Consider the following 22,500-nt stretch of genomic DNA (forward strand, 5'->3'; position numbering starts at 1 on the left):
GGTTGCATTAGTGCCTATGGTGTGGGCAGCTTACACATCTGGAAAGGCACTATCAATGCTGCACAGTATATGGAGGCTTTAGAACATCCAGACAGCATCTCTTACAGGGAGGGTCTTGCATATTTCAGCAAGACAAACCACATACTGTATCCATCACAGCAGCATGGCTTCACAGAAGAAGAGTCCGGGTGCTAAACTGACCAGCCTGCAGTCCAGACCTTTCACTAATAGAAAACATTTGGCGCTTCATGAAATGAAAAATCTGGCAAAGAAGACTCAGGACTTTTGAGCAGTGAGAATCCTACATCAGACAAGAGTGGGACAACATTCCTCTCCTAAAACTCCAGCAATTGGTCTCCTCACTTCTCAGACGTTCACAGACTGTTGTTAAAAGAATAGGAGATGCTACACAACGGTAGACACGGCCCTGTCCCAACTTTATTTAGATGTGTTGCTGCCATCAAGTTCTAAATGAGTTAATATTTTTCATGTAATGGTAAAATGTCTCACTTTCAGCATCTGATATGTGTTCTGTGTTCTATTGTGAATAAAATATGGGTCTATAAGAAAAAATCATTGCATTCTGTTTTATTTACATTTATTTACATTTTACACAGCATCCCAAATTTTTTGGAACTGGGGTTGTACATTCAAACTAACACAGCAGAGTCAGCATATTTTGACTTTGTTAACTCAGCATAAACGCAACAGCAATTAATGTTGACGTATCTTCAGTTCAAATAAATAAATAAACCTCCTTTTTTGTGTTTATTCTCTCTTTCTCACTCTCTCTGTAGGGAACTCGAAGCAGGGTTTGCGCTGCAAGACATGTAAACTGGGAGCTCATCTTTGGTGTTCTTCTGAGCTTTCCCAGCAAGTTTGCAATGGCAAGGTGAGTCTCTCTTTCTCTCTCTGTCTTACTTTCTCTCTCTCTCTCTCACTCTCTCTTTCTCTCTCTCTCATACACACTTACGCACAAACAGAACTGTGACCTTATCAGCTTCTCCTGTTCTGAGCTCACACAGTGAAACAAAACATCCGCTATAGTGTCTTGCTCATACCACTGCATACACGCTCACTCAGACATAATGAAGTCTATTTTTACGCTCTGTTCTCCGGATCTCCATGTTGATATTCCAGCTTTTTCCAGAAATAGCCCAATTAATACCACCAGTCAGTTGGGTGCTGCCTTCTGCATCCCACTGTTAGTTGACCGCAGTAGTGTTTTAGGTGTCATCAGGCTGACAGTGCCTGAGAGAGATAATAATAATGAGCGTGTGAGTCAGCGAAGAGCCGGCGTTTGGTCCTCACTGACTGAACAGCCTCTTCTTCACCATTATCTCACTTTAGTAAACTGGGTCAACGAGGCCGCCGGCGTTTAGCCTGAGAAAAAGAGAAGAAAAACAATGTTTAGGCGAGTGAAAACGTCAAAAGTGTATTCTATGTATCTGATATTTCTCGTTATGGAATTGTTGTGAGAATATTATAAGATTATTCAATCTATTTCCAGACATTTTACTTATATGAAGTGATTTTATCAGGTCAGATTATCTGACTGCGCAAGAAATAGGCTGAATAATATTGCCTACTTTGGATATCTTGCCTATATTTATATTAGATATTTTGCTTGAGATAACATTTTTTTCCAGGCTGCGCATAACAGAGTTCAAACAAGGAGAGTGACTTAAGAAGATCTCCCAGAAGGAGGGAGGGCAGAGGATGGGAAAGAGAGAGAGCAGAAGAGATAAGAAGGGATAAATGATCCCAGATGAGTCTGAATTAGTGATATAGGAGTAGCAGGCAGGTTCTGTCAATGGAGGGCGGCCGATAATGTTACTGAGTATCCCTCTCTGCATCTCTCTGTCTCTGTCAGTCTTTCTGTCTCTCTCTTACCCTCTCTTTCTTTGTCGCTCTTGCTGTCTGCAGTCTTTTATCAGCCCTGTCGTTTTTTTCTCTCGCTCTCTGTCCTCCTTCTCCTTGTGTCTCCAACCTTGCTGCACACCTAAAAGTCAGTAAGTGAATCAATATCTTGTCAGAGCAGACGGTGTGTCCAATACTGCGTGTAATTCAGAGAGAGCAGGAGGCGTCCATGGCCAGCGTCCAGAGAGGCAGCTGAGCCGTGTGCTCGGACAAACCGCATTCATAAATGAACATGTTGGTCAGTTTGTGTTGTATAATGCCATGAGTTTCAGCACCTTATGAAAGTTTTGCCTGGAGAACTTAATAACATGTCCAATGGAAATTTTCCATTAAAAAGCTGTTATAATCCAGGGCTGGGCTTTACCTGGGCCTGAGTAATTTAAAGGGCCTTTTTTGCTGTAGGCTGTAAAAAATGTTATAGGTCGATATGAAAATGAATTATGGGAAGCAGTTGCATTGTTTTTTTGTGTTTTCATGAAACCAGTGCATTTACATCTGCTTATTTAGCCTAAAGCCATTCAGCCCTGCCCATTTTCACTGTAGTTATAAGGAGGCATTCAGCTTATACTACTTTTCGAATGAGGTCAAATACAGGACAGCCAATCAGACCACATAACATTTACATATGGCTATTGTCGGAAGAAAACCTCATATCTCCATTTTTGACATTTTTCAGCTTTTGACATAATTTAAAAATGCCTGTTAACCTTTACGTACTGTATGTAAATTTCATGATGAATGGACCAAAAGAAACGGCCCAGAATTACTTGGAAAAAAGTCTGGTTCCATTGACTTACATTCAAAGTAAAGTATGTGTTTTCTTTCTCCTGTAAAGTTACCATTTTAGAGATATGAGGATTTCTTCTGACAACAGAGAAATATCAGCCTTAAATCGAGTAACAAAAAACAGCAAGTTCAATTCTGAAAGATAAAGAGATGTTAAAAATGAAATGTTCTGGTAAATAAACCCAGATAATCTCCCCTTTAATGCTACAAAGTCTTCACATACAGCTTCCAGAATTATGGACACCCTTTCTATAGGTCAGGGGTCGGCACCATGCGGCTGTTTTACTGCCCTGTTGTGGCTCCACAGCAGAATCAGATTTGTAGGTAAAAATAAAATAATCCTCCTTTACAGTAAAATAAAGCTCTGCTGATCGTTCAACACAGTTTAACAATAAACGGTCTTAAATGTTGGGGTTAATGTAGAACTGCTAATTCACCCTTTAACCCTGAAGATCAGCACAGACTGCTGATCACCATAGCAACACAGACAACAATCTGGGCAAGCTAAAAGATAATGAAACGGCAAAGAGAAAGATTTAAGATGAACACTGATTATTTGGTGACAAATGGACTCATTTGCATTTATAATCACTCCAGCTGATTTCCTGATACGTTTAATCTGCAACAAGAAACTCTCAAACACTAAAGAGTCACAAAGCTTAAGTCAGATTCTCGTTTGCCAGCTTCTTAGCCGTTCCACCTTAAATGGTGCAGCAGTTACATTCTGGGGCCTCAGATACTATTTAACGTGGAATGGGAAAATTCAAACCAGAAGCTGGCAAATGAGAAGCGACTTCAGCCTCATAAAAAGTCAAACGCTGAGAGACATTTTACAAGAAACTGTTCTACTTTTGAGGAAAAGTTTCCTGCCAGAGATGTGAGAAAAGCGGCTATAGCTGAGCTAAAGCTTAAAGCAGAGTAAGTCTGTGTTTTCGTTTATATTATATTTTTAGTCTATACTAGTACATCAGCACATACTGAGACATATTTACAGCCATGATGGTAAAATGGACATATTGTGGCTCCCAAGGTGGTTTACATTTTGCTGAAAGGACAAAATGGTTCTACATAACATTTCGGTTGCTGACCCCTGGTATAAGCCAAGGGGAAAAACAAACCTTTGTTGATTATGAATCTGATCTCACAACGAAAATAGATGGAATTCAAACTGTTCAGCAAACGATATTGTGTGTGGTGCAGTCGTTTTACACAAGTCTGTGTCACATAGGTTGAGAGTGGATCATCACTCAAAAATATCCAGCCAGGAGCAGCTCTGTGGTCATAACTGACCACTGATGAAGGGCTAGCAAATGTGCACAAATAGATACAATTCAGAAGTGCGCTGATAAGCGTTGTTTTAACCTATATGTAATGTAAATGGACCTGCTTGCCTTCAAATTTTGACTTTGTTCAAGTAATAAGTTGACAGAATATCATACAGGTTACTCTTCTGCAAACTTACTATGAGAAGTTCAGTTAAAACAGAAAATTTTAAGGCAGCCCAGGAACTTACTTTAAGTTACCTAAAGGGTCTCTAATGAAGTGGACAGGGAGTTAATGGTGCTGCATGTTGATAATCAGCATTGAAAATGGTCAAGATGAAGACGCTAGAAATGTAATACTCTGTGGTTTTTGTTGCAGGAGCTCGGGTGAGATGGCTCGAGCTTGTTCTCTCAGAAGTGTGGCGTTCTCTGCCAATTTGAATCAATTATTTAGAGCTTTCAGTGTGAATTCTGCACTTGCTCTTGTTCAGGCTCTCAGTGGAGCAGTGCCTGTGTGTGTGTGTGTGTGTGTGTGTGTGTGTGTGTGTGTGTGTGTGTGTGTGTGTGTGTGAGAGAGAGATATAATGAGCCAGTTAAGAAAAACTTCCAGTTCACCTCCCGGAGCCAAGATCTCTCTCTCTCTGGGGCTCCGGCTGCTGATTCGTCGTCTGCTTTTGTGTCAGTATCAGCAATTATGAGACCTTCGCGTTCTCAGGGTCCGGTACTGCTGACCTCCACTTTTGACACCATGCATTTTTCTGAGGTCCCTTATGGCCATGTTGGCCATTTGTTAAGTAAGATATTTGGAAAGAATAGCAACTTGAGGACAAGTGCAACATCCTCGGTTATTGACCTTCTGTAAAGGCTGTAGGTCATCATATTGTTTCCCTCTCTCCTTTCTTTGCTGGCTGTGCCACTCTCCAATAGATTTGTTTACATAAATATATATTTTTACAATGTCGTTCCTTATATATTTTATTGCTTATATAAGGTAATGTTCATATTTATTTAAAAAAAATATATATATATACAACCGCATTTCCAAAAAAGTTGGGATGCTGTGCTGAATGTAAATAAAAATAGAATGCAATGATATGTAAATCATCTAAACCATATTTTTTAAGGAAAATAGTTTTTTGACAAATATATGCCCATTTTGAATTTGATGCCAACAACACGTACCAAAAAAGTTGGGATGGGGGCCTGTTTACCACTGTGTTTCATCACCTCTTCTTTTAACAACACTCTGTAAGCGTTCGGGAACTGAGGAGACACTGCTGTAGTTTTGAAAGTGAAAAGTTTTCCCGTTCTTGTTTGATACAGGATTTCAGCTGCTCGACAGTTTGGGGGCTCATTTGTTGTATTTTTCATTTCATAATGCGCCAAATGTTCTCAATGGTAACAGTTTAGCACCCAAACTCTTTTAGTACGGAGCCATGCTGCTGTAATATGTGCAGAATGTGGTTTGACCTTGTCTTGCTGAAATAATCAAGGCCTTCCCTGAAAAAGACTGGATGGCAGCATATGTTGCTAAAACGTATACATCGTTATATCATATATAGCATTAATGGTGCTTTCACAGATATGCACGTCATTCATGCCATGTGCACTAATGCACCCCCAGACCAACATGAATACTGCCTTTTGAACTGTACACTGATAATAAGCTGAGTGGTCTTTAGCCCAGAGGACACAGTGTCCATGATTTCCAAAAAGAATTTCAAATTTTGATTTGTCGACCACAGGACACTTTTCCACTTCACCTCAGTCCATTTTAAATGAGCTCAGGCCCAGAGAAGGTGCCAGTGTTTCTGAATCCTGTTTATGTACAGTTTCTTCTTTGCACTTTAGAGTTTTAACTTGCTTTTGTGGCTGCAGTGATGAACTGTTTTCACAGACAGTGGTTTTCAGAAGTGTTTCTGAGCCCATGCAGTGATTTCCACTACAGAACCATGTCTGTTTTTAATGCAGTGCTGTCCCCAAAGATCATGGCCAGCTAACATTGCTTTTCAGCCTTGTCCTTTGCATACAGAGATTTCTCTGGATTCTCTGAATCTTTTGATGTTATTATGTACCGTAGATGATGAAAAGCAAAAGTTCTTTGCTATTTTACGTTGAGAAACATTATTCTTGAATTGTTGCACTATTTGACGGTGCAGTCTTTCACAGAGTGGTGAACCCCTCCCCCCAGGTGTTTAGCATTACCCAACTTAACCAGCCTTTTGTTCCCCCTTTTTTGTAACATGTTGTTGGCATCAAATTCAAAATGGGCAAATATTTTTCAAAAAACAATAAAATTTTCTCAGTTTCAACATTTGATATGTTGTCTTTGTACTATTTTTAATGAAATATGGGGTTTGAATAAATTGCCCATCATTGTATTTTGTTTTTATTTACATTTTGCACAGCATCCCAACTTAATTAGGGAAATAGGGTTGTACATCTCTTTTAAAAAAATATTTTTTATATTATCTCTCACTTTGTCTCCAGTATATTTTTACATTTTCTGTTTGGAAAACACAGGTTTTTGTATTTCTATACACAGATTTTTGTGTATATATTGTTTAAATTTACAAAACACCAAACCATTTTTTTACTGTGCTCACAAAAATATCCATCTGTGATGTTTATCCACCCCGAGCTGCCACATTGTCTTGTGAGTCGACAGCTTTTGACTCAGCAGCACCTAATAGGTGCAATTATATTAGACTGTGTGAGTAGAGAGAGGAGGCAGCAGTGCTCGAGTCAGACGCGCTCAGCAGAGGTAATGAGCAGTGAAATTACTCCTATAACTCACATACAGCATCACACGCATGCGCTCAGGAAATAGAAAGCCTTCATTTATTGACCACCCCCTGCTTTTGGCAGGGAGATGCGGCAGCGATGAGTGGATGAAAAGTGATGCAATTATGCTGTTCTTCTCCCTTCAAATCACAACTGGGTTTAGCCAGCATGGATCATATGTCACAGGATAACAATAGCGCATTTTCTTTCTTCCATTTCTTTTCTTAGAAGAGTTTAAACAGAACGAATCTGCTTAAAATGCCCAGCACATACACTCACCATCCACTTTATTAGAAACCCCTGTCTTCTATGTACCTCACAGGCCACTTTATGAGCTCCATCTGTCTTACAGATCTGCTTTTATAGGTGCAGTTATGGACTGTAGCCCATCTGGTGCTGCAGAATTTATCAACCCCCTCTAAACTGTCACTCCAGGCTTTTTATTTTACTGTTCTGTTTTAAAACATTAGATTATGAAAAGGTACAAATATGAACTTTTCACCTGGAAAAACAGAACCTTTATTTCTAATAGCGTAGACTACTTTTCGAAAGAGGTAAAATACAGGACAGCCAGTCAGATCACAGAACATTTACATATATCAGCCTTAAATGAACAGTAACAGAAACAGCCTGTCGAATTCAGAAGGACAAAGAGACATTCAAGATGAACTAGTTCATTAGTGTATCCAGTTCACTAGATATTGTTTGGGTGGTGGATCATTCTCAGCAAAGCAGTGACACTCAGCAATGTGATCATTATCTGATTTCATGATTTATCAGATTGTTATTGGATTTCAAGAAACGTGGCACATGTATACCGTTAATCTTATATTCTCAGTTTTACAAATTCTGCCCATCTGTAGAGATGAGATGTCTGCCCAGATAGAGATGAGATGCAAAATCTGATTTTTTTAAGTTATTAGATCATTAGATTATGTATATGTAAACATACTCATTGAAATGGTAGTGGCATGGCAGTGCGTGTGATCAGCCTGGACGATAGAGCAGTGTAATTGGATATCTGCAATAACTGAAAAGTAAGCCCATGACGATGCTTTGAAGGCTGTAACGTTTATTCTCTTTTATTTTTAAAACAATGCATTATTATGGAGGACTAATAAGCAGTTATGCTGTGATATAGTAAATTGTCCACTGTCTCTTCTGGCAGTGTCCCAGAATGCACCTTCCCATCTGAGCATTCTGAGCATTTTCAGTAAAGATTAAGTTTTAATGTTATGAAACTAATATGTCATTGTTTCCCACAGGCATCTAGAGCCGAATATCAGAGCAATTCCATTATAACAGCATAAAATGCCTCGATTCTTTAATATGTAAAGCACATAGACGTGTCTTTGGACCTCGATCATTTACAGCATGTGCTTCAGTCTGACGTTTTTGAGGCCACTCTATAAACACATGAGCTTTTGCTAGTAATAATTTTCAGAACGAGAGATCAAGGAATAATCAAAAAATGGTTTGTGACTTAATATTATTAAATGTGTGTTTTCATTAAAGATTTTCGTAAAATCAGTTAATGTAAAAAAGCATATGAGCAAAAAATATAATAGAAACTAGACAAGAGCTGCAGCTGATTGTGTGTGTATTTGTTGGAGGTGGAGTGTGGGGCGATATTAACAAGAAAATATTGTACTAATTATTTTTAGATAGTGCCCAGGCCCAGTGTTCGGCACTGCCAGCTGAGAGTTGCTGTTCCACTCTTTTCTCTAAATTTAGAGCCAAGACACACACACGCCATCCAGTAATACAGTTCATAGGCGCGAGGCACAAACACGCAGTCTGCTCGGCGTTTAGCATGAAGACGCCGTGAAACACACAAACAGAAACGCACACTTTCTCAGTGGACGGGTCTTAAAATAGACTCCAGCCGCAGCACTTTTCACCTTTAAGCTTGAGTAACAATGACATTCTAACGGGCATCTATTTCTGAATCCCTCTCTATCTCCTTCTCTCTCTCTCTCTCTCTCTCTCCCTTTTATCATTGTGTCATTCCTTCGACACCCCCCAGTCTCTCCATTCCTCACTGCTGTTTCTCTTTTTCCCCGTCTCATTATTACTGCCGCTATTTTTGGCTTTGCTCGATTCTCACTGTTACATTTCTTGTTGACTTGTAACTCTGCTGCTTGTCCCTCTTCTCTCTCCCCCTTCCGTCTTCTCTTTACCCTTCTACCTTCTCTCCTGTCATCTGCCAGTCGGGGGCATTCAAACGGAACTTCAGCTCACCTCTGCTCACCAATGACCTGTTTACAACTGTAAAGGAGGCTCCACCTCCCCAAGGTGAGAATAGAACCTGTGCTGCTTTCTTTGCTGACATTTCAGACTTTTATGACTTCTCCTTTACAAGAAAGGTAAGGATTTCCTTCAGGCGCCAGAGGAGATGGTCACCTGTCTTTTGTGTTGTTGCAAAATGTTCTACACTAGCCGTCCACTTTATTAGAAATCTGTATCATGTGTAAACCCAAGTCCACAAACGTTATAACAGTAGATGGAATACAGATAAAAACAGAAAGCAGTGATTAGAAAGTTCTGTTTGATTTATATTAAATTATTATTGGGTTTTTTTTGTAAATATATGCTTATTCCAAATATGATGCCTGCAACACATTCCCAAAAAGTTGGGACAGGAGCGTGTTTACCACTGTGTTACATCCTCGTTCCTTTAAACAACAAAGGAAATGTTTGGGGACTGAAGACCACTATTGATCCAGTTTGGGATCTTCAGCTGCCCAATCATTTGGGGCCTTCATTGCTGTATTTTGCACTTCATAATGTACCATGTTGTCAATAGGAGACAGGCAAATCTAGCACTCTCTGATGGCTCAACCATGCTTTTGTAACGCATGCAGAATGTTTCTTGCCATTGTTATGTTGAAATAAGCATGGACATCCCTGAAACACACAACGTCTAAAAGGCAGCCAATGCTGTTCCGAAAAGTGTACATATCTTTAACCATAAATGGTGCTTTTACAGAAGTGCAGGTTTCCCAATAATAAACCCCTCATACCATCCCGGACCCTGACTTTTGAACTTTACGCTAGTAACAATCTGGATGGTTCTTTCATTCTTTGGTGCGATGCAAAGTGTGCATCAGATTTCAGATGAGCTTAAGCCCAGAGAACTCGGCGGCGTTTCTTGATGTTGTTAACACATGGCTTCCACTGTGCATAGTACAGCCTTAATTTGCATTTATGGATGCAGCAACAAACATTGTTTAAAAAGAATGGTTTATCAAAGTATTGCTGAGCTTGTGTGGTGACATCCATCACAGAACCATGCCGGTTTTTAATGCAGTGCCATCTGGGGGCATTTAATTCAGTTTCCAGGCCTTGCTTTTTATTTGCTTTTCACATACTGTCCCAACTTATTTGGAACTGGGTGTGTACTTCCACTTGCTGGCTACCTTTTTTTAGAAATCCTGACCCAGTACTCCCATTTTTTGGCCACTTTACAAGCTCCACCTACCTTACAGGTTGACAACAGACTGGCAGATGACAACAGAAGTCTTTAACAGAACACCAGTATTTATTTCTAATAAAGTGGCCAGCAAGTGTGCATTGATTGCAGGCAAACTCACTCCTATCATAGCCTATAATTTGCAGGCACCTACACACATTATCCACAACCTGCTGTGAGATATGTTTTTTTAGAACTATAAAATAGTACCAGATTTAAAACACTATAACATGGTTATTTTTCAAAAAAAATGTAGTCCAAAAAACATCAGCATGTTGCCCTTTAGTTAACCCTCTTTGTTTAAGCTGCTCTTTATACTTTTGAACTTGACCCTGTTTTGCCTTAAATTAGTCGGACTCTTGTTTTGACCCTCTGTCTGACCCTTGCCTGCTTTATTTAATATCAGTTTCATGTTCCAGCACTGCACACAAGTATAGTAATACATTGTTGTGTGTGTAGAGCACGGAAGAGGGACTGTGGACCCCATATATGAAGCCTTGAAATATGGAACGTCTCTCGCACACATGAGCCGCTCCAGTTTTGGCAGCATCTCGGAATCGCCGTGCCACCAGGTAACCCAGCAGAAACCTCATTCAGAATGACTGTGGTGTTCGTATGTTATTGCAGCTGTGACGGTTGATGATTAGAAGACATAAACATCTCTCAGTGATGACATAAACCCTTTAAACTCTGTGGTCAGTGAGTTGAAGTAAGGCTTTCTAATAAATTTGTGTAATGGTCACTTTTTAGACTAGACTAGCATCTCTTACAAGCCTGCAAGACTTAAACTCCGCCATTATCAGTTATATATTTTTCCAATTAATTACACTGTCTCTTTCTCACTCTCTGTCTCTCTCTCTAGAGTAACGGTGGAGAGGAGAAGTTAGAGAGCCAACCGATTGCTGAAGAGTCTGTACATGAGTCTGAAGGTAAGCCTTTCCCAAAGTAGCCCTCTAATAACACTGCATGCCTATGAATTACATCAAGATCCTAAACTGTAATCATTTCTTTCTTAAATTATGACATGAAATATTGGGAGAAAAAAGAGCTGCTCTTTCTCCTCAGATGTGACCTTCTGCCTGTTTTTAGCTGCTAAAACATTTCCTCGCTCCCTCTCTCTAGTGGCTTCTCTGGCTGACAGTGAAAAGGGTGAGGCAGAGGACAGGGTCAGTTTAAAGGTGAGAGATTAATGGATATTTATGAATGTATTCATGTTTGTACTTATTTACCAACTCCCATGGCCATACCCTCAGCATCTGAAGAGAAACCTCTACCTGAACTTTCACTCACTGGCCACTTTATTAGAAGCCCCTACTTAGTAGTTGCACTCACTGGACACTTGATTAGGAACCCCTGCTTTGCATTTTCATTCACTGGCCACTTTTTTAGAAAGGAAAGGATCCATTATGTAGAAGTACAGTTACAGACTTTTGCTCATCTGTTGCTGCACAGTCAGTCAGCCTGCCTCTACCTCATTCATCAATGGTCACTTTCTGGCCACAGAATATTATGTGGGTGGTGGACCATTCAGACACAACACAGTGCATCTGGCACAGCAGTGTTCTTGGGCTTTTACCTACATCGGTGTCACTGCTAGGTGGTCCAAAGAGTCCAGCCAAGAGCAGCTCTGTGATAGAGGTCTGCAGGGGCATGAAATTGAAACCCAAATCCAAATCCGTACCCACCACTTTGAGACCAGACCCAAGCCAGGCATGACTGGTGCTGCTAAATTTCAAACCTGAACCCAACCCAAACCCACTCGCACGTGCTAACAGAGAAAGATTATCACAGACATGGTTTTTGGTGGTTTGCTTTGTTGCTAAGCACTCGAGTTGACAGAAAATGCAGTACTCACTCATAAATAAAGGTACTAAACTGTCACTGAGGCAGGTCGCCTCTTGTCACTGGGGTGGTACCCTCAAGGGTACATCTCAGTACCTTTAGTCAGGGAACATAACTGTACCATAATCCACTGAAATGATATGTTCTAAGCTGTACTGACTCCACACACCCCGTCTCGCCTCCAGGCTTTTATTTTACTGTTCTGATTTAAAACATTCGGTTATGAAAAGGTACAAATACGAACTTTTCACCTGGAAAAACTTATTTAAGGTTCACAATCAGACCTTAAAACCACTGTTGGAGCTTTGAGGGAACATTTACACTGTTTGTACCTTGATGAACGAGAAATATACCTGAACAGAACCTTTATTTCTAACAGTGTAGTGGGATAAACTAGTATTTTACACATCTGTAATGCACCAACAGTCTTTATCATCAGTGTATTTTTGTGGATTTGCAGATTGAACCTGGTAGAGAACTACTCTCTTTCCTCTGAACATGTCTTTGCCCTGCATTTAGCTACCGCTGCTACTTGCAAAAATGCTTAACACACCTCAGGTGCGCTTAACAATCAAGGAGAAAGATCTGCTGTGGTCTTAATACAAAACCAACCTCACGGTTGTAAAAAGATGGTGCTTTGAAATCGGATTAATCTTTTTGATTAATGATACAATTCAAGGCAGTACATTGACTTTGGTGTAAGGTTAGACCGTCCAAAATTAGACCTGATTTGGACTCTACATGCGCTAGGTGCACGCAAGACCCTGCAAGTTTACTACATATGTTTTGGACATACCCAACATTATCTCACTTTTGGAAATCTATTTTTTATATTTCATATAAAATAAGCTACTCTCCCTATGTTGCATTATTTGGTGTTGCACAGCCAGATGTCAAAATAAATAATTATAAATGCAACATATTGGCGACCTGTCCAGGGTGTATCCTGCCTTACGCCCAATGACAGCTGGGATAGGCTCCAGCACCCCACCGCGACCCAGAAGGATAAGCGGTTTAGATGATGGATGGATGGATGGATACTTCAGTTTGTAGGTCTGGAGGGTGGGTGGGTTTTGAGAAATGGGACTGTTTGTTTTTTGTATATTATGATATCTTTAATAAAAAGACCTTGATCAAAAAAAGAAAACAAGCCCAAGCTGAGCCCTGTAAGTGTTCAGTGCACGAACACACATTTCAAAATAAACTGCGTCCTATTTTTGTGGTTCTTGTAGGCACGTCATGGTAAAGTCAGGCTGAGGACTGCTTTTTTGTACCCCTTATCCTTTTTTCTGCCTTTCTCATTTTGTCCCTCTTACACCTCTTATTCCTTTTTATCTTCAACTTTGTTTCTCAGTCCATCCTCTGCCGTCCTCCCCTGCAATATCTCTCTCTATCAGCACCGTCTCTCACCCTCCATGCTTTCTTGCACTGATAGTGCTGAGAGTATCATGGATTAACCTTTTAAGACTCGGTCATTTATTACAGTCGTACTGCAGGAGGTTAGAAAACTCACTGTCACATATTCCCAACAAATAATATCTCACATCATCTGTGTCTGTCCAGGTCCAGATTGACATTATTCAATAGAAGTTTCCATAACACTTGTGTATGTGTGTGTGTGTTTTTAGGCCCCAAGGCGCATTGAAGTTCACTCCATTCACACATACGTAGCGCTGTACAAGTTCCTCCCTCAGGAGAAAAATGACTTGGAACTACAGTAAGTGACACACTCGTCCATCTGTGTGTGCGCTTGTTTGTTTCTTTGTCCTTGTATGTCTAATTTACTCTCTTACATACACACACACACACACACACACACTCAGTCCTCCCTGAGACATCATCACTTCCCACTGCAGAATGAAATTCTGATGAGGAAGCAGAAACTGACACCAAACTCTAATCCCAGCGGATCTTGCAGGTTTTTTCCAAAGCCCCGTGTCTCAAGAGCAGTCCAATGTCAGCGCCTCCCTGCACCGAGGCAGCGAACCACTCAGGCTTATGTTTCAGAACGAATTACTCGTTTTCTCAAGATAGCTCGAGCCATTCAAGCTGTTTAATTAACAGCAGCCAGAATGATTTGATCCAGAATGTACTGATTCCAACTTAGTCAGTTTTCTTTAAGCTGTTATGGTGCATAGAGGTTCAAAACTGGACCTCAAATCCAAATCTAGTCATAGATTGATTTAACAGTTAAAAAAGCTTTTTTGGTTCATGAGCTTAACTTTAAATTCATGAATAGGATATACTTTACACCTGTTTGCCTACAAAAGATGTTTCCAGACAGATCAAATTTGTGCTTTAAATGTAAAACTGAAAAAGGAACGTTCTTTCATGCCTTTTGGCAATGTAAAAAAATTGGCACGTTATAGGACGGAGTACAGATTAGGTAGAAAATATTTTTCAAACAGGATTTCAGAAGTCCCCTGCCCTGCATCTTTTGGGAATAGGAGCAGAACATATTTTTGATACTGATGGCAAATTTTTGTTTCTAATATTTTCATTTCTGGCAAAACAATGTCTCCTAATTCGATGAGCCAGCCCCACTTCACCAACTGTTGAGTAGTGGCTTTCCCAAGCTGCAGCTCTGCTTCCCTTGGAAAAACTGACCTACGACCTGCGTCACCAAATGGACAAATTCTTGAGAAAAACTTTCTTGTGGGATTTAAATTATGATTGTTAATACTGAATAGGGTGCAATTAAAAAAAAATCATACGGCTGAGATGTTTCCCTGTTTTTAGATAAGAATAGAAAGACTGTTGAAATAAAACTCACATATAATAGAAGTCCATTGGCTGAATTCCTATAGCACTAATTTTAAGATTGAATGATACAGATTTTCAATTTAATTAATACAAACTTAAGAAATATCTTTGTCTTATTCATGGCAATGTTCTTCAAAAATGAATGTTTACTGACCAAATTCATCCACCCATTGGATCCTGTTATAGGTGTTTATCAGGTCTGCAGGTTTTCTGTTCATCTCCAGAGAAACAAGCCTGAATTATTGTATTATTGGAAGTTGCCCATACGATACAAACGCAGCAGAGAGAGATTAGGTTGAAGAGTGCAGACGTTTTCATTTAATGGACTCCTTTTCATGACTTCTGTGTAAACAAAGCGTGGCAAATCTGTAACACCTAGACTTCAGAGGCTATGTTTTGAATATTGTGCAAATGGTTTATTGTCCTAGCTTGCGCTGGCTTTGTCTCTCCCAGTTTTGATATTGTTTTGGCAGACGAGGGGATTCAGCGTGCTCAAGTGAACTGTGCTGAACTAACAGTCTGTGTGCGGAGCATTAATATGCATGGAAAAGGCAGCTTTGCACTGGACAAGCTGAAGGGAAAATCAAGAAAGGACAGGAAAAAGTGCAAGATAAAGAGGAAAGATGAAAAAAGAAGGCTGGATTTGTGATTAGTGGAAAGGTGGTGGATGAGGGGAGTGTGAAGGGGCTACACCCTTAAAAGAGAGAGAGAGATGAAAGGAAGAGAGTGGAGTAAAGACAAAGAAGCATTGTGGCGAAAAGCTCCCTTTCACCATCTGCTGTGACTGCGGGGGGTGGAGAGGGGTGTCATGCTGTTCAGATGCAGCGGGGTCCGCAACACAGTGTGAGTCGATGCAGAATAATAAAACACAGTGCAGTACAGCGGACCAGCGCACTAGGCTTCTGCAGCAAGGCAAAACTAGGCTGCTTGACTTTTATTATTTTACTGAATACTCACACAAAATTTCTCACAAAAAAGTTTTCTGATGATCAAGATTCTGTAGACAGACTAACCGGCTGTGTGTCAGATATTTCTCAGTGGACGCTGCAAAATTTTCTACAATTAAATCTCGAAAAAAATCACGAGAAATACTGATCATTGGTATAAAAACTCAGAGAAAAACGTTTTATGAGAAACTTGGTTCTTTAGCTTCATATACCCAACCTGCAGTAGGAAACCTGGGTGTGATCTTCGACTCTGAGCTCTGTTTTATCTATATGTAAACACAGTCACTAAAGTAGCATATCATCATTTGAGAAATATAACTGAAGTTCAGCCTTTTCTCTCTCAGAGCAACGCAGAGAAACTTCATGTGTTTGTTACAAGCTGAGTTGATCACTGTAATGATCTTCCTACTGGACATCGTAAGAAAACAATACATCCTTTACAACTCATACGACATGTGGCAGCATCCTAACAAAAACTAAACAGAGAGATCAGATCAGTCCCGCTTTAAAAGAGCTGCACTGGCTGCCTGTTTCGTTCAGGATAGATTTTAAAGCTCTGCTACTATTTTTTAAGGCTCTAAATGACCTTAAAGCTCTGCTTACGTCACAGAGCGTCTGTCTGTTTATGATCTTAGATCTGCAGATTCTGACCTTCTGCAAACACCTTGTGTAAAATACAGAGAACATAGAGAGACTCGTTCAGTTATTCTGCTTCTAAACTGTGGAGCTCAGTTCACCTTTTGTTAGACAGTCAAGCTCAGAGCTCACTTTTAATAAACATCTGAAAACGCAGCTCTTTAACTCAGCACTTCATTAAAACTCTACGTTTATTTTTTAATTTGATCTGTCTCATTTTCTTATGTGATTCTAAATTATTACTCGTAATTTCTTGTATAACTGTTTTTTTACCACCTGTAAAGCACTTTGAGCTGCCACCGGCATGAAAAGTGCTACATAAATAAAAATTATTATTATCATTATTATTATTGAAAAAGAAACCGTGATAACACTTACAGTTGGCCCACCCACACTTCACCCACAAATGCCTTTATTTTAAGCTACTGATACAGAACATAACTCCCTTTCGACCTAGTGAGAAATTGAAGTGCACAAGTTTTTGTCCAAATAATTCTAATTTAAAAAAAGCTTTATTTTTATGCATGTGAAACACTTAACTTTTTGGTTTTATTTGGAGAGGAACATCTGTCAGATATTCTGACAGCTAAAAACGTTAATGGTTATGTTATTGTAACTCAAACACAGCTAATATTGAAGCACATATACCACATGGATAGGTTCGTTTTACTCCAGGCTCACTGCTTTTCTAAGCTTCACACTTTCTTCACACATTTATTCTGTTACTCTGCATCTTCTTTCTCATCCAGTGCCTCCTGTATGAATGTAACTGCTAAGATGACCAGTCTGAATGTAGTTACCCTGATTTATTTGTTTGAAGGGTAAAGTTGGCATGTCCTAAAGACATGATTATGAGGACATTACAGTACAACTGCCATCTTATTTCTCTCTGGCTTCTCCTGTGGCAGGCCGGGTGACCGTGTGCAGGTGATGGATGACTCAAACGAGGACTGGTGGAAGGTGAGTGCAGTGCCTTACTAACAAAAATGAACATAAATTAATGACACAGGTGTCTCGTTGTAGCAGGGTGTATATAATGTACTATTACAGGTGTAACAGTTCAAATTTTGATTAAAGTAGCGATTTGTACATGATTTCTTTGGTTTTTGATTTTGTTTTTAATACACTCACTTAACAAAACATAACAAAATGCTAAAAATGATGATCAAGGAACCCAAAAGTGAGATAACACAGCCTATTACATATGCCGTGTTTAAGAGCCTCAAGGCTAAAGCTTTAGCGTTAGCATTAACTGTTGCTAAGTCAGTCTAGTTAACTGATAACCGATATCTTTAATCCTCTTTGGACTGAGCACCCAACAACAGGACCTGCATTTTCTGAAAGGAAAAACTTGTGGTCTTGTTTTCTCTTTCGAAGGTCAAAATCAGACACTCCTTTTGAATGATTTTTTACAGAGACCCACTGGTGACATCCTGTATAAATAAAAATAATGCATGGCCATGACTTAGTAAGGCGTGATCTCGTTCCCATGCCTTACTAAGTTGTGGCCATGCATTAGGATCTTGACCACGTGTTATTTTTATTTATATGGGACGTCACCAGCAGGGCTCCGTAATTTTCAAATTTAATTCAAGACTATACACCCCTATAAACTCCTAACCTGCTTCTGGAAATTGTAATCCTGCCTTACACTCATAGTGAACTACTTTCCCCCAAAGTTCTCTTATCTACCACCCTCATTCCATTGCTCAAAAAAATAGTGGATAGTGAAAAATTTATTAATTTCTAATGTAGCATCTTTATTAATGTGTAAAGTTTTTGAAAGGAGTGGGATTCTAGTGGGCTGGTTGTCATTTGCATTAAGCTAAACTTTGATCAGATTTGTATGTCATCTCAGTTGACCACGTCACAAAACTCGTGGTTTTAGCTGAAGTACCTGTAGTTTTATATTCGTGTTGGAAAGCCAGTAGCTTCATCTTTCCATCATGTTTTGAAACACACAGTCAGACTGAACACATACATCACTGGCTACCTTCATATCAATATTCTATATAACGCTGTTGTCGGAAGAAATCCTTGTATCTCCAAAATGGTAACTTTACAGGAGAAGGAAAAACCTACTTTACCAGACGTCTTTCCAAGTCATTTTGGGCCGTTTCTTTGGGTCCATTCATCAAGAAATTTACACACGATGTAAAGGGCAGCAGACATTTTCAAATTATGTCAAAAACTGAAATATGACAAAAATGGAGATACAAGGTTTTTCCCGACAGCTGCGATAAGCTATATTAGTGTATTAATCTCTGTGTAGTAATTAGTCTGTCTCTGACCTCACAGCGTTTCAATTTAAGTACATTCTCAGTTCTTTACAAAACAACCCAGTGCAACATAAAATCTCACATTTTTCCATGATTTGCTTTGATTAAATTCGACACAGGTCAGAATTATTTTTTGAAATATACTGGATGTACAAATGTGACTGAAGAAACTACACAGTAATGGAACGTAGACACTAAAAACATTACCCCAAGCCTTTTTTCACATTTGGAAATAGTCTTATAATTTTATTTTGGTCAAAACTTAACGCATATTGAATATCAGTATAATCAGTTCTAACACTTTCTTCACATTTTCAATCTCTGCTACTGCTACTATTCCACTTTTTCCATAACATCATGTAGATACTGTGTGCGCAACTGGAGTCTGCTCTGGATCTCCAAAGAGTCTCTGCAGTGAGATGAAGCTGTATGGTTTTGGGGCCATTTTTATTCCTTCTGCATCGCTGTATCCCAGTATCACCCAAGAAGACTGTAGATCTAACACCACAGATCCAATACACAAGTGTATCTGCTTCTCAGAGTGATGGGAAAAAATGGACTGAATGTGCTTCAGGGTCATTCTACAGAAACGTCCACTTTTCTGTCTCTCCATAGGAGTCAATGGTGTTACTGATCCTCATTGGTGTTACACATGAGAGAGGTAACACCCAAGACAGTTTAATCAAAAATGCATTTTACAAAATGGCTGAAACAGAGCATCAAACCACATGTTGTCAATCATGGAATATCCACTAAAATATGACCTCTACTAAAAGCTTCATATGAAATCATGAGCTAAATGAGGAGATCTCTGATAACTGAAAGACACAGTGGACTCACCATGTGCTTTTCTTCATAGATCCTCAGAAAACAGGTAAAAGGAAGGCAAGTGATGTCATCAGTGTGACTTTTATTTCAAAATAAGAGATTTTTCGTTACGCAGTAACACCAGAGACACGACTCCTGGGGACCTTTCATTATATATTTATAATATTTATTTGGCATTTTTTTTCTTTATGTCATTTAATTCATATATTTCAGAGTCATGTATAGATTATTGTGGTTAAAAATGTCAAAAACATGCTCTTTACCTCAAAATATGGCCTCAGCCTTTACACATGACTGTGGGGACGAGCTCTTCTGTGGTGCTTGGAATTCTATATGATTGATTTAAAAACCAATATTGCTAAATTGAGGCTCAAGAAGGTGATTGTTTTATTTTAAAATATAAATAAATTGTAACCCTAATGTGTTTTTCAAGTGTAATATATCTGTAAACACTATGGACACAAAAATGGACGTTTCCATAGAATGACTCTTCAGCAAAAGTAGCCATATTCTCACAGCTTTACTTTCTCAATCACTGCCTTCTCTCATCTCTCCTCTCTTTCCTTTCACTTATCACCCCACCTTCCATTTGAAGCCCACTGCTCTGAGTCCTGATCGAACACAGGCTGAAGCCAGTGTGAAGCCCCATTTTTCATTCTTCGGGACTGAAGCGCTCGCTGCTGCTATTCATAGAGTCCTCGTCCACAATAAGAGAGCGTAATGGCTTTGGTGGAGGGCTTTGACAAGGAGGAAACAGCGCTTAATGAAAAATTAATAAGCTTTCCTTTCCCTAATGGAAGAGAGGCCCTGAACGAGCGCAAAGCGAAATGCCAACTCACCCTGGAATAAACAAAAACGCACGTAGGCCAACGCACGCATAAGTGATATGGCCTTGTGGACACACACAGCCGTCGTTTACTTTCTCCCTCTGCTGCAGTCTCTTAAGACCTTACTAAGGCTCAGTCCCATACTTAACATCTTGTAAAGTTTTGCTGCACTGACCGTCACTCGGTTTTAGTTTGAAAGAAAATGATTTACATACATTTGGGAAAAACAGACCAGAATTAGGACTTGCTTTTAAAACACCCATATCCTAAATATTTTGAGCATTTTATGTTTTGCCTGAAGTCCATATATATAGGTTTACAGTTTTACCATTTTCCAACCTTTCTTTATCTCTTAGAATTAATCAGGCTCTTCTTGTTCACAGTACCTTTAACCCTTGTGTGGTGTTCAGGTCTGTGGGACCCATTTTCAATGTTTACCAAAAGAAAAAACAACAAACACTTCAACACCACACAAGGGGTAAGACTGTTTTATGTAAATGAGCTCTGTTCTGATTGGCTGCCCTGTCTCATTCAAGAAGCAGTCCATGCATTATAACATCTGCATGAATGAGTGGGGCTAAACGGCTGAAGGCTGAATAGGTAGATAGATGAAAATGTGTGGTGAAAATAAAAACAGGTTCTATGTGCCACTGAGTCCATACAGTCCATATATGGAAACTAAGCTGCAAAACAGCCCATTTTGAATGAACTGCTTTTGGGAATATCACAAAAAACAACACATTTTCATCCATCTCCCTATTCAGCTACAGCAGTTTAGCCCCATTCATTCAAGAAGCAGTCCATGCTAAAACACTCTTTATAACATCTACATGAATGAGTGGGGACATTGTACTCTGGGCCCTTCAGTGCATTCATTTACAATACTCTAAATGAAAGCTGAATGAGTGTCAAATCATCATGTCAAGAAAAGTTATGAATCAGAATTACTGCAAAACAAGCCTTGGACAAACTCTGAAGGACAACTTCAGTCAGGCGTAACCCGTACAAAAGAACGTAATAATAATAATAAAATAAAGGACTTGACGATGTAATCACAGTGTAATGTAAGCAGTAATAATCAGCGATCTCTTCATGACCCTTTGATGCATATTTCATTTGACAGAGTGTGTTTTATGAGTCATACAAATCAAAAGGCCCCAAGAGAAAAATCTCAGAGAATTTTGGTTGGGGTTGCTATGGAGACTGACTCTGTGTGTGTGTGTGTGTGTGTGTGTCTGTCTGTCTGTCTGTCTGTCTGTCTGTCTTTCAGGGGAAGAGTCGTGATAAAGTTGGCTTTTTCCCAGCAAACTTCGTACAGAGGGTGCGTCCCGGGGAGAGAGTGTGGAGAGTCACTCAGGGCTACCACGGCAACCGCGAGAAAGGTCAAATGACCGTGAAAGAGTTGCAGGTAAGTTGATGCATTGACGCGCACACACAGAGGAAAATATGACTCATGCAGACTCGACAGGACTGAGCTGTATTTAATTTTCCATTCTTTAAAGCCTCCATTTCTGTTCTTCAATTAAGGCTTCTAGATCCTCCACGGTGTTTATGCAGTACTTCTGCTTACATTTTGTTTATTTCTCTCATAACTGAGAAATCTTATCAAATGTTCAGATTCTAAACTGTATACCAGGGGTCGCAACCCAAATGTTAAGAAGAGCCATTTTGTCCTTTCAGCTAAAATCAAACCACCTTGGGAGCCACAACGTTTTATGTCCATTTTACCATCTTGGCTGTAAATATGTCTCAGTATGTGCTGATGAACTAGTATAGACTAAAAAATATAAATGAAAACACAGACTCACTTTGTTCTGCTTTAAGCTTTAGCTCAGCTATAGCCGCTTTTCTCACATCTCTGGCAGAAAACTTTTCCACGCAAGTAAAATAGTTTCTTGTAAAATGTCTCTGTGTTCCACTTTTTACGATCTCATTTGCCAGCTTCTCATTCAAATTTTCCCGTTCCACCTTAAATGGTGCCCCAGGCACCCGAATGTAACTGCTGCACAATTTAAGGTGGAACGGGAAAATTCGAACAAGAAGCTGGCGAATAGGAAACTGACTTCAGCTTTGTGACTTTTTAGTGTTCGTCTTAAATCTCTCTCTTTGCCGTTTCGTTAGCTACTAGCTAGGTAAGATTGTTGTCTGTGTTGC

At 39.6% G+C, this 22,500-nt stretch overlaps 1 protein-coding gene across 1 annotated transcript in view; it reads left to right on the top strand.

The window, feature by feature from the left end:
• LOC118809743 (SH3 and cysteine-rich domain-containing protein 2-like) overlaps nt 1-22,500 on the top strand; it is a 56,883-nt gene that overhangs the window by 32,419 nt on the left and 1,964 nt on the right. The window contains exons 4-11 of the mRNA XM_036573290.1: nt 798-892; nt 8,963-9,047; nt 10,684-10,796; nt 11,087-11,153; nt 11,347-11,402; nt 13,695-13,783; nt 17,321-17,372; nt 21,617-21,754. Of these exons, the coding sequence (XP_036429183.1) occupies nt 798-892; nt 8,963-9,047; nt 10,684-10,796; nt 11,087-11,153; nt 11,347-11,402; nt 13,695-13,783; nt 17,321-17,372; nt 21,617-21,754 (695 nt within the window). The remainder of the gene's footprint in view (nt 1-797; nt 893-8,962; nt 9,048-10,683; nt 10,797-11,086; nt 11,154-11,346; nt 11,403-13,694; nt 13,784-17,320; nt 17,373-21,616; nt 21,755-22,500) is intronic.

This window comes from Colossoma macropomum, unplaced genomic scaffold, assembly GCF_904425465.1.
Source record: "Colossoma macropomum unplaced genomic scaffold, Colossoma_macropomum, whole genome shotgun sequence".
Lineage (NCBI taxonomy): Eukaryota > Metazoa > Chordata > Actinopteri > Characiformes > Serrasalmidae > Colossoma > Colossoma macropomum.